The following is a 13,467-nucleotide window of genomic DNA, read 5'->3' on the forward strand; positions in this document are numbered from 1 at the left end:
ATTTATCCTAGAACTAAACTGAATAGTGTAGTGAATGGACTTGTTACTCCCATCTCCCAACCTAATCGGAATGTGATACTGGTAAGTGGTTTACTATTTTCCAACTGATGCTACATTTGCTAACAGAATGTAAGTTGACTAGTACAAAATTGTATGCAAGAACAATACACAAATTCCAAATGAAATGCTGCAATTTCAAGCCAGAGAATTGTATAGTACATTCTCTGGATTTCAGAAAGACATAACATTGGCCTCAAATATGGCAAAGAAAAACAAAATGGTACTGCTGATGTCAACATTTCACCATGATAGAAATATTGATAAGGAAACTTCAACAAAATGAGAGCCTGAGATGGTAACTTTCTACAACAAAACCAAAGGTGGAGTAGATGTTGTTGATGAGTTAAGCAGCAACTACGATGTCACTTGAAACACAAAGCATTGGCCAATGGTCATGCTTTACTTGATCCTAAACATGCGGCATGAATAGTTTATAGTTTACAAAGACAAAGCAAGTGCAAAATATCACAGAAAAAAATCTTCTAGAGGACTGGGACTGGCGCTCATAAGAGATATTTATAGCAGAGGAAAAACAAAATGGTTTTGCCCAAAGAACTATGCCAAAAAAATTATGGACCACACTGGTGAGCTGACAGGTAAACAGGCAAGTGCAGCATCACAAAGATCTACTATAACAACAGGAAAACAAAAAAGATATCAACTGTGCCCTACAAGGAAAGACAGCAAAACAAAACATACCTGCTATGAGTGTAAGCAATACTTGTGTATGAAACATGCAGTTGTCACGTGACAGTTGAAGCAAAGCTGATTTCTGTGGTAGACTTTTGTTTGTGTTTATAATGTCATTCACATACTCTGGTTTCTCTTCAGATTGGATAAATCTTCCACTTTTTACACTGTAGTTCACATAGGCTTTTATTTCTGATGTTATCTTTTAGGTTTGGTGAGCAAGTAAACAGCTAATGTGAAAATGCAGACATCTATTCTAAGCACTCATTACATACTGACTTCACTTATATTTTATTTTGTTGATATCTTATTTCACTGCTAAGTGCATGCTGTACAAAACAGCAGAAGCTCCTGACTAAACAGGAAAAGAGGTAACAAGACTGCCATACAGGGAAGGAAAGCTAAGCACACGTGTTGTCAGTGTGAGTGAGATGTGTGCGTGGAACATGCAGTTGTCATGCACGAAGACTGCCTTGGGTTTGACAGTTGAAGCAAACTTTATTTCTGTAGTAGAGTTCTATTGGCATTTTCACTGTCATTCAGATAGGAATTTATTTCTGATGTTACTTTTTAGGTTTTGTAAGCAAGTACATAGCTGATGTGAAAATGATGTCTATTCTAAGTGCACAACACATTAAAATTTAACACTTTATTTTACTGAGATTTTATGTTCCTGTTAATTACACACTGTACAATATAATAAGAACCTCCTAACAGAACAGCAAGACCAATGAGATGTCAAGTATGTCCTACAAAAACGCCAGGAAAGCAAACCTCATGTGTTGGCAGTATAAGTGACACGTGTATTTAGAATGTGCTGTTGTCATGTGTGCAGACTACCTTAGGTGTGATAACTGCAGATTTTTTTTTTTTTTGTAAAGTACTATTGTTTTTTCACTTCTTCCTTAGGGAAATACCAAATGGCAGATGATTCCGGTGCAGGGGAAGGGCCCAGAGGCCCCAGGGGCCCAGGCAGGCCCACCTTTGCCACAGCAGCTTCTGTAGAGACTTCAGCAGTGGTCTTTGAGGCCAAGCGTATGGGGATGGCAGGGACTGGGGCCAAGGCCACGGGGCTTGCGGTGGTAAGACCAAAGACAAGTGGATTCCCGTCACCAAGCTGGGCCAGCTGATCAAGGACATGAAGATCAAGTTCCTGGAGGAAATTTATCTCTTCTCACCCATTAAGGAGTCTGAGATTATTGGCTTTCTCCTGGGCACATCACTCAAGGATGAAGCTCTAAAGATCATGCTTGTGCAGAAGCAAACTCGTGCTGGCCAGTGGACCAGGTTCAAGGCATTTGTCGCCACTGGGGAGTACAACAGTCATGCTGATCTGGATGTAAAATGCTCCAAGAAAGTAGCCACTGCCATTTGTGGGGTCATCATCTTGGCCAAGCTCTCCACTGTCCCAGTGCGGAGAGGCTACTGGGGGAACAAGAATGGCAAGCGCCACACTGTCCCTTGCAAGGTGACAGGCTGCTGTGGCTCTGTGTTGGTGCGTCTGATCCCTGCCCCCGGAGGCACTGGTATCATCTCAACCTCTGTGCCCAAGAAGCTGCTGCTGATGGCTGGTATTGATGACTGCTCCACCTTGGCCAGGGGCTGCACCGCTACTCTGGGCAACTTTGCTAAGGCCACCTTTGATGCCATATCCAAGACCTACAGCTACCTGACCCCTGACCTTTGGGAAAAGACTGTGTTCACCAAGTCTCCCTATCAGGAATTCACCGACCATCTTGTGAAAACCCACACCAGAGTCTGTGTCCAGAGGACTCAAGCTCCAGCAGTAGCTACAACATTAGGGTTCTTACACAAGAAAAATAAATAAAATTGTAGTTCATTTTTACAAAAAAAATAAAAATTTGTGTTGTTCTTTCTTTAGACTTTGTACACCAAAAAACAGTTAGTGGATATTTTTGATGCTTTTTTATACAGTAAATATTAAAAATTCAATATTTTTATGATTTTTTCCAGTTAAGTACTCATTGTTTAATACATAAAACTCATAAAATTAACAATTCAATAGAAATATTCTAAAAAATAAATATAGATCTGACAGACCCATGTTTCTGTGTCTTTATGACAAAATTAGTGTTATGTTCTTAGTTAAAACCAATGCTCAGGGGCTGGGGATTTAGCTCAGCGGCACAGCGCCTGCCTGGCAAGTGCAAGGTTGTGAGTTCGATTCCCAGTACTGGAAAAAAAACAAAACCAAAAAAAAAAACCAATGCTCAGAAAGATTTTATATACTTTGTATAAAGTGAAGAGTTACAGCTTGTTCTAACTCTAAGAATCTGTACAGGATAAGCATTTAAATCTTTTGACTGAAGGATCTGCATATTAATAATCAAAATCACAAAACAGTATCAAAAATGACTGAAAATATTTAAAAACAGCTTCACTGAGTAAATGTAGAGTTAAAACTTTCCCTTAGAACGGCACTGTCCATTTAGTATATATTGTTTTACTTAAAAATTTACCAAAAATCATACTCAGATTCTGTGTAGTGCTTAAGGAGATAAAAATATTATAGAATATCTCTGCAAGGAAGCAAAAACTAAGCACAAGGGGCTGGGGATTTAGCTAAGTGGCACAGGGCCTGCCTGGCAAGCATGAGGTCCTGAGCTTGATTCCCAGTACCAAAAAATAACAAAAACAAAAACAAACAAAAACTAAGCACAAATTCAGTTCTCAGTAGCAGCTAACATTGCTAGCACCAGATTTTAAATTACACCCTGATACTTATTCCCACCAACTCAAAGGTTTAGTGCTAGGTATTCTCAAAACTCACAAAGAACAGAACCCAAACTTGTAAAACACAACCTCTAATAGACACACAAATATTTTTCAAACTAATGATAACCAGGGTAGAAAGGGGAAGAAAAGGGAAAAAAAGGAAAATAAAATATGGCAGTGATAAACCCAACACTTTAAAGTGATCTGAGGAACCATACTACTCACGCTCTCTCTTTTTTGTGGTGATAAAGCTCAAATTTGAGATTCACACTAAGTAAATGCTCTACTACTAAGCGACCTCCCTAGCTTTACTCTTCGATCCTTTGGTTTTGGGGACACTCAACTATGCCAACAAATGTTCCTAGGGTTATACTGTATGCCGTGTAACTGAAAAGTATTGTGAATATTTAACCTTAAACATTTTACTACAATAAAAGACACTGCCACTAATTCTCCAGTGGTACCTCGGTTCACAAACTTGATTCTTTACATGATTCTGGTCACAAACTGGGTTGGACAAGAACCAAATCAAATTCAATGGTTAAATTCAATGTTGACCTTATGGGGAAATTTGATTTGGTTCTTGTCTAGTGTGGTTCATTACTAGAATCATGCAGAGAACTGAGTTCATGAACTGAGATACCACTCAATTCTCTGTGTTTTGAACACACTTATGGTTCTTGCCACTTGCTGAAGCAGTTATGGAAGTCTTTTCATATCAGTAGCTGCACTGTTAAGGTTCTATCAGTGTCCTTAATCCATTCACAACATTTATCAATTTACAACATTTATCTTTCAAGGTCATTTTGAAGTCATACAGAGCCAGATCCAGCGAAGATTGATAAAAATATGTCGTAACATTTTGACAGAAGTGCGATAAATGAACTTTTAACTACTTCAGAAAGAGGCAAGAAAGATGAGATAAATATATCTGAAGCAAGGGAGTATATTTTAAGGGAGATTCATGACAATGTGTCCCTTAGTGCGATAAATTTTTTAAAAAATTTTTAAACATTCACAGTATATTCTGAGCATGCTTTATATACAATGCAGTAGCCACTAATCACATGTAGCTGCTGAAATTAAAATTAAATAAATTTAAGATCAAGTCCCTTAGTTGTGAGTGGTGGTGCATGCCAGTAATCCCAGGACTTGGGGAGACTGATGCAAGAGGATCACAAGTTTGAGGCCAGCCTGGGGTACATGGTGAGTCCAAGGCCAGTCTGAATTACAGAGCAAGACCCTATCTCATAAAATAAAAATCAACTCCCTTAGTTATGCTAGTCACATTTCAAGTGCTAACCAGCCAGTGTCACTAGTGATTATCAACACATTGAACAATATAGGTAATATAAGACTTTTTGTTCCTGGAAGAAAGTTCTAGTGGATAGCACTACCCTAGACTGCTGTTGCTGTTTACAATACAATGGGAGCCCAGGCACAGCAAAGTTCCTGTCAGGCATCATAGGCTCAATAGCCTAAATGCTGACTTTTCAAAATTTCAATGTGGCCGGGCATGGTGGTACATACCTGTAATCCCAGCACTGGGGAGGCTGAGGCAGGGGAATCGCTGCAAGTCTGAGGCCAGCCTGGGCTACAAAGTGAGCTCAAGGCCAGCCTAAACTGCATAGTGAGACCCTGTCTCAAAAAGACCAAAAAAAAAAAAAAAAACCCAAAAAACTTCAATGTGGTCAGATGTCATCATATACACCTGTAATCCCAGCACTGTGGAGGCTGAGACAGGAGGAGAGTCATGCGTTTGAAGCCAGCCTGGGCTGAGTAGTAAGTTCAAGGCCAGCCTGCACTACACAGTGAGACCCTGTCTCAAAAGCCAAAAAACAAACAAAAAACCAAACCAGGCCAAAACAAAACTTTAAGGTGCTCCCAGCTAGGCCTCACCCCTTCCCTATTTATCATCCTTCTTTATTAGTATGCCACACAACTACCACAGTAAAAGGGATAGAGGGTTCCACAGAATTATAGACTTAAAACAAGTTTATATTTTAAAAATTTCAATTTGGAAGAAGATTGTGGCCGGGGACTAATTTGGTTAAGGGCTTAATTCAGCTTCTTTTTTCCCCTTAACTAATTAGGCTATCAGAAACAAAACCAAAGGAATGATTGTGAAAAGACATTGACAGACAAAATTATTCAACAGAAAGTGAACTTTACAACAAATATGAGACTATCACCATCTTTTCTAAGGCAAAGAAAATGAAAGATAAATTTCTAGGCTATTTTCCTAATGAATGTCAGCCTTAATTTCTGCATTATTTTATTTTTGTTGTTGTTGTTTTTTTCCGTTACTGGGAATCGGACTTACCACCTTGCACTTGCCAGGCAGGCGCTGTGCCACTGAGCTAAATCCCCAGCCCCATCTGCATTATTTTGGCAGAGCCCAATAAACTAATTTTCTCTATCCTTCTTGTATAAAAGAACCCCAATGGATTAAAAAAATCATAAATCTCACTAATCAAGTAATGAAAACAATTTAAAATGTGAAATCATTAAACATATGTTGTTAGCTGATCTTACTTTCCAAAATCCAGCAAGTATCAGTATTTTAATTCTTACTACGTGGAAGCTTAATTAATTCCCATGAAAACTAAAGACAGCAGCTTATTTTACCTTGTCCAGATATTTTTACCTACTTCTTGCTTCCAACTGGGTGTACTGGAAAATCTAACATGCACAGTAGGAGTTATAAAATATCACATTTTTATATTCCTTATTTCCTTTTTATTTTTATTTAAATAAATAAGAAAGGACAACTGGGTCAATTAAAATTTTTTTGTTTTTCTGTTCTTTACACACAAAAGTCTAAGAAAATCTTTTAATGATTTCTAGAAAGCACTACAACAGGAATCTATGAAAATTTATGAGAAGATATAAGAAAAGAACTTGAAATATACAGGTAAATCTAAGATTCACAGACATTAATTGAATTAGGATGGAATCCAAACTAAGTTTTTAGAGTCATTTACTTGATTCTAAATTAGGATTTTCTGTTACCTTTTTTTTTTTTTTTTTATGGTGGGGATTGATCCTATGGCCTTGTATATGCTAGGCAAACACTCCCTAGTCCTTTCTGTCCTTTTAAAAACTTATTTTCAGATAGGTCTTATTAAATTGCCCAGCCTACTTTTGAACCTCAGAACCTCCTGCCTCAGCCTACATAGGTACGCCACCACACCCAAATTTTCATTTTTTTAAATGAATTTCAGGGCTGGACTAATGAGGCTTCAATAGCCACACTGAAACTGAATATAATAAGTAACTTTTTTTTGGTGTTAGAATCAAACTCAGGGAAAGTACTCTACTACTCACCTACATATCTAGTCAGCCTTTCTTGCAATGTTATTAATTCTTTAGAATGTTCCCACTTTCTATGATTCTTTTGAGAATATTGATCACTCATCCTCAACTTCTAAATTAGGCCAGGATCTACTTAAAAGCCATAATTTTGTGTCTCTGAAAACACTCAGCCCAAATTACACATTCCTCTGTCAATATCACTATATTTTTAGTTGTCTCAGAAGAGATAAGAAGTATAAATTTGAGGCTGGTATGGTGGCACATGCCTGTAATCCCAGTACTTATGAGGCTGAGGCAAGAAGACTGTTCCAAGTTTGAGGTTAGCCTGGGCTACACAGTGAGTTGAAGGCCAGCCTGAACTACATAGCAAGACCCTATCTCAAAAAAAAGAAAAAAAAAAGTAAATCTGACGTGCAGGGATGTAGCTCAGTGGTACAACACTTGTCTAATGAGTGTGAAACCCTAGGCTCTAACTCTAGTACTGCCCACCCCAGGTACATTTGGTATTGGGCTAAGTCTTTGTAAAAAATGGACTTTGTGTAAAAGTTAGTTCTTGTTCTCATTTTTTTTCCTTTCTTCTTTCACCCAAGGCCTCATGTGTACCAGACAAACACTAACACTGTGCTATACCTTAACCCTATTGTACAAAGCAAAATTTAACACCTCGATCATTTTCAGGAACAGTTCAGTGCTATTAAGTAGCACTGAAGGTATTTAATAAGGCGCTTTCCATAAAGATATGCAACAATCACCATCATCTATCTCCAGAACTCTTTTCATTTTGTAAAACCGAAACTATTAAATAGTAAGGCAGGGGCAGATCAGAGGAACATAAACAAAAACCCAGCACAATACACAAATGACTAACACTGTGAAATCATCACATGCTTATCTGTGGCTGATGACTGGAAGATCATCACATGCTTCTCATGTACCATGTGCTTTTAAAACATGGACCCCATTTTATCCTTTATGAAAGTGTTTATTCACATTTATTGTCTACGGACCTTGTCCTCTTCTCAGAAATAAAGGTTAAGACTCTCACTGGCCTAGTCCACACCAATTATTAACACAACAGTTTGCCCCTGTAAATATGGACACATCTCATACTCATCAGGCCATCCAGAGTGGGATGCCCCCATCCTGCAGGACCACTCTAAGGTTTTAAGATAGCTTTGCTTCTGTTTCATTTGCATTTGTCACGCTTTAAATAAATTTTTGCTTTGCACTATACCAGTCCTCATCCTCGCTCCATTTTCCACTAAGAGCCCTATTTCTGCATTCTTAAACCTTTTTATTTGTTTTTTTTTACAGTACTGGGAATCAAACTCACAACCTTGTGCTTGCCAGGCAGGCGCTGTGCCACTGAGCTAAATCCCCAACCCCTAATTTCTGCATTTTTTGCAGGAATGAGGTCAAGAACCGGAAGAGAGGCAGAAGGTCATTAAAGCAGAGGGTCATTAAAGTGGACTCCTAGCCCTCCCACAGAGACCCCCTTCTGGACGTAACAGTAAGTCTCTGTTTCCCTTTACCACCAGCAACCATTATTCAACTTTCTGTCTCTATTATTTTGACTGCTCTTGAGTATCTCACATAAGTACAATTGAATAATATTTTTCCTTCTACAACTTATTTCACTTAGCATAATGTCCTCATGCATGCTATTTGTCAGGAATTTCCTTCCTTTTTAAGCTAGGATATTATTCCACAGTATGTATATATCACACTTGTTGATCCATTCATCTGTGAAGGGACATCTTCATTGCTTATACATTTTTGTTATTGTGAATAATGTTGCAATAAACATGTTCTTATAAATATCTCTTTGAGACCCTGCTTCCTTTTTTTTTTTTTTGTCTTTTTGAGACAGGGTCTTGCTATGCAGTTCAGGCTGACCTTGAGCTCACTTTGTAGCCCAGGCTGGTCTCAAACTCACAACGATCCTCCTTCCTCCTGCCTCAGCCTCCTGAGTGCTGGGATTACAGGCGTGTGCCACCATGCCCGGCAAGAGACCCTGCTTTCAATTACTTTGAGCATATACCCAAATTAGAGTTGCTAGGTCATATACTGTATTTCCCCAAAAATAAGACCCACTAGAAAACAAGGCCTACTATAGTATTTTCAGGATGTTCATAATATAAGTCCTACCCTGCAAATAAGCCCCAGCTAAGATCTTCAGCCAGGACGCATTTAATATGTCCATTGCAACACACAATGGACATAATGAATTGTAAAATAATAACTACAAATAATATTATTGGCATTAAATACTTAAAATAAATGATAATGTAAATTAAAATTAAGTATTTATAAATACGCAAACAGTTACCTCTGGACAAGAGATAAATGCCTATATAAAGAGATGAACTTAAGACTTATTGCCAAATGACCAATTGGAGTACAGATATAGCATACAAATAACATGCATACTTGATAACAAACTGACGCGGTTGTATCTAACATGAATCTTCACAATTCAATATGTCCTGTGTTGTAACAGATGTACTCAATGCACTTATGTAAAAAAAAGACATGTTTTCTTAATTTTGGTGCTGCAATTTTTCTTCACTTTTGTGTGGACCATCTTGTTTTTCATCATTAACTACCTTCATTTTTGTTGCCATGCTTGTCTCACAAGTCTTCAGTTAACATTTAATTTAATGGAAACTTTTTGAAGCCTTTCCTCACATGAGGTCATGACTTGTGTGAAGAACTCATGGGACAAAATCACTGGTAGCTGTGTTATCAATGTATTATGAGCAGGCTACGTGGACAAGAAGTGCTTTAAGGAGAGCTCTATTGCTGGACATGAGCAATTGGGGCCAATAGTTCCATAGGAAATGGAGTTGTAAGAAATTTACACTGGTTGCCGGGCGTGGTGGCACATGGCTGTAATCCCAGCACTCGGGAGGCTGAGGCAGGAGGATTGTTGTGAGTTCGAGTCCAGCCTGGGCTACAAAGTGAGCTCAAGGCCAGCCTGAACTGCACAGTGAGACCCTGTCTCAAAAAAAAAAAAAAAAAAAAAAGAAATTTACACTGGAATTTGGGGTTTGGAGAGTTATATTGTTCCAGAAGAAGATGACATGACTGCATACGAATAAATGTAGATTCTGTATGTGAATAAATGTACATTGTTAAACATGAAAAAATAAGATATCCCCTGAAGATAAGCACTACTGAGTCTTTTGGGGCAGAAATTAATACATATAAGACCCAGTCTTATTTTGGGCGAAACATGGTTAGTGGAGTAAAACTAAATTTTCTGAGAAACTGTTATACTATTTTCCAGTGTAACACCTTCTCAACAGTGTCCAAGGGTCTCATTTTCTCTACAACTTACCAACAAATATTCATTCCATTCTTTTTTTTGATAGCAACTAATGTGATAGTGTGAAGTGGTATCACTGTGGTTTTAGTTTTCACTTCTCTAATGATTGGTGATGTTGGGCATTTTTTATGTGCTTAGTTAAGCCATTTGTATATTTTGAAGAGAAATATCCACTCATATTCTCTGCCCATATTTGAATTGGGTTCATTTTGTTGTTGAGATTTCTTACTATTACTAATAATACTAGTTGGCTTAAGTGCTCTGTGTGGCTGAATTCCCAATGATTACATTAACATTTTCTAATTTGAGTACATGAATCTGAGACCAGCCTGGGCAATACAGTCAAGACCCTATCACAAAACAAAACACAACAAAATGAAACAAAACAACACAAAACGAAACAATACAACATCTCTAAGTAGAAATGGAAAACTAAGATGAACCATATTTCATGTTTAGTTTTTAGCTAATAAATTCTCCAAGAACGAACTATACTTATTCTGAGGGCTCAACTACAAAGAATTTAAATACAGATAAATTATCCTTACTAAAATATCAATGAAAGGTGTAAACAGAAAGATTTTTGTACTTTGTTGAGCTATAAGAAAAATGAATAGTTAAATTTTGAGATAAGGACATTTTTACCTTCAATATCCTTATCCACTGCAAGATGGAATATATATGTGCAGGCTCAACCATAAGAAAAAGATATTTATGCTACATAATGCACAAGTGATCTTACCTGATCTGCTGTAGTGATATGGGCATTTTAATTTGCTGGTAATAATCAGGGTATTTTTTCTTTGAAGGCAAATGGAAAAAAGGTTCAGCTATTAGCTGCCCTTGATTATTCCGACAGCTCCTAACTGTGTCATAAAGCTGATAAAAAGGATTTGAAACATCCATAAAGGAAGTGATACTCTCTGCTTCTGACTCTCCTTCTTCATAACGCGCAGCTGGAAATACAAAAAGAGGGTATTTATAAGTGGCAAAAAAAGGGACGAAAGAACCACACTTTAAAGATCTTCTGACAACCTTCTAGATTAGCCTATATACATTTAAGAACAATTATTTTAAAAGATTAGTTTTTAACCTTCATTAAAAGTGATGTTAAGGATAAAAATACTATACAGAAATAGTACATTAAATAGTAAAACTTACAATGGTTTTTAAAAAATTACCAAAAAAAAAACCTCTCCAATACTGGGGATTGAACCCAGGGCCTTCACATGGGGGTACATTCCCAGCCTTTTTAATTTTTTTGTTTTGAGAGATGGTCTTGCCAAGTCACTAAGCTGCCCAGGCTAGGTTTGCACTTCCAATCTTACTGCCTCAGCCTCCCAGAATGCTGAGATTACAGATATGTACCACTAACCCTGCAAAATAGTTCTTTTTAAATGTGCTTTCCTTGCTGTGCTTGGCCAAAAGAAGCAAGAAGCCACTCAAAAGATTTTAGAGCTAAAATAACAACATGAAGTTTAGTGCCTTAGTTTGGATGGACTATTCCCTTATGGCCCATGTGTAAAAGGCATGTGTTATGGTTTGTGTCTGGATGTCCCCCCAAAGCCTCATGCAGTCATGGGGGGGGTGCCTTTTGGAGGCAGCTGAGTCTAGTCTGTGATTGATTCATGGTCCAATGCTGGGATAAAGGCTGTAAGTGCTACACCTGCTCAAGGGCAAGTAGCCTGCAGACAAGGTAAGGGACAGAAAGTGCTCGCTCTCGCTCTCTCTCTCTCTCTCTCTCTCCTCCCCCCCTTCCTCCCTTCCCTCTCTCCTCCTTTTCCTCTCTCTCTCTCTCTTTCTCCTTCCCTTCTTTCCTTCCCTTCCCCTCCCTCCCTCCCTCCCTCTCTCTCTCTCTCTCTCTCTCTCACATTGCTTTTAGTGTTTTCTGCTGCCCCTCTGCCATGTGCTCCCCTGCCTTGGAGCCAGATGATTATGGACAGAAACCTGTACAAACTGTGAGCTAAATAAGCCTTTCCTCCTTTAACCTTGGGTGTCAGGTATTTTGTCTCAGCAATGAGAAAAGTAAGACAGCTTGGTCCGAAAGAGCTGCTACTAAAAGGTAAATGGACACTTTTAAGAGGTGGGATATAGTGGGAGGCTTTCTAGTCATTGAGACATGCCCCTGAAGGGGTCAATAGGACTCTGTCTCTATCCTTGCCTTTCCTCTCACATGAGACAAATTATTTTGCTCTACCATATAGTTCTGCTATGATATGCTGCCTTGACACAAGTCTAACAGCAATGGATTCATCTAATTGTGAACTAGAACCTCTGAAATTGAGCCAAAATAAGGTATTTCGTTTAAGTATCTCAGGTATTTGCGCCCAATGAGAGCATACTCTTAAGTGAAATAAACTGTACATACACATTTAAATAACACACTGTTTCTCTGGTGTGAGACACCAAAAGTATAAGTAAGGACCAAAATGTGTAACAGATACTGGAAACTGGGAAGAAAATGTTCAAATGAGAGGGGGAATATGGGAGGGGGGAGGGGGAAAGGAAAGACACAAAAAAGAGAATAGAAGGGAAAAAATGGAAACAAAGATTTTGTAAATAAGTGGGGGAAGAGGGGTTGAAGGGAGGGCAGGGAATGGGGAAAAAAAGAAGATATTTCACGTACAGGCACAAATACCCTATAATGAATGTTATTATTATATATATCTAAAATGTACCAATAATTTTTTTTTTTTGAGGCAGGGTCTCACTATGTGGTGCAGACTGGCCTCGAACTTGCAGCAATCCTCCTGCCTCAGCCTCGTAAGTGCTGGGTAGGCATGTGCCTCAATACCTGGCATACCAATAAAATTAAAAAAAAAAAAAGATCTATCATGTATGTGCACAAGCCCCATGATGAATATAATGATTATGTACTGCAAACATGTACTAATAAAAAAAATGAAAAAATAAAAAGTTGACTAACACATTGAAGATAGCATAAATTTAGATTAAGCTGATATCAAATACAATTTAGCCTTAAATCTCTGTGACTTTCTCCCACTGATTCATCATATCCCTGAGGTATAATCCATTATAGAGGTACTTTTCAGGTATAAGCTGAATTGTTAAAACACCAGAAAAAACAAAACGTCCAATTATTTTTATACAACTAGAAAACAGATTTTGTTCATTTCCCTGAATTCATTTACAATGTATAAGACCATTTAAATTTTCCTGGACAGATCAGGTAAGAACAAAAATCACTTAGTAAGTACTTAGTTATGAACCTGATAAACACCATGGCCAGGGTAATCCTAAAGTAGCACACAAGACAGTTGTTATTTCTTTTTTAAGTGAGAAAACTGGGCATGGCACACACCTGTAATCCCAGCACT

The 13,467-nt window shown here is 38.0% G+C and overlaps 1 protein-coding gene and 1 pseudogene across 13 annotated transcripts in view; one reads left to right on the plus strand and one right to left on the minus strand.

Moving 5' to 3' along the window:
• Pbrm1 (polybromo 1) overlaps window positions 1-13,467 on the minus strand; it is a gene marked incomplete in the record, with an annotated part of 135,009 nt that overhangs the window by 84,489 nt on the left and 37,053 nt on the right. For all 13 annotated transcript variants that reach the window (XM_013515575.1, XM_013515583.1, XM_013515582.1 and 10 more), the window contains 1 exon segment: window positions 10,872-11,085. In XM_013515575.1, coding sequence (XP_013371029.1) covers window positions 10,872-11,085 — 214 coding nt within the window.
• On the plus strand, window positions 598-2,578 carry LOC102019723 (annotated as a pseudogene).

The sequence above is a fragment of the Chinchilla lanigera genome, unplaced genomic scaffold (genome assembly GCF_000276665.1).
Source record: "Chinchilla lanigera isolate Chin_1 unplaced genomic scaffold, ChiLan1.0 scaffold00029, whole genome shotgun sequence".
NCBI lineage: Eukaryota > Metazoa > Chordata > Mammalia > Rodentia > Chinchillidae > Chinchilla > Chinchilla lanigera.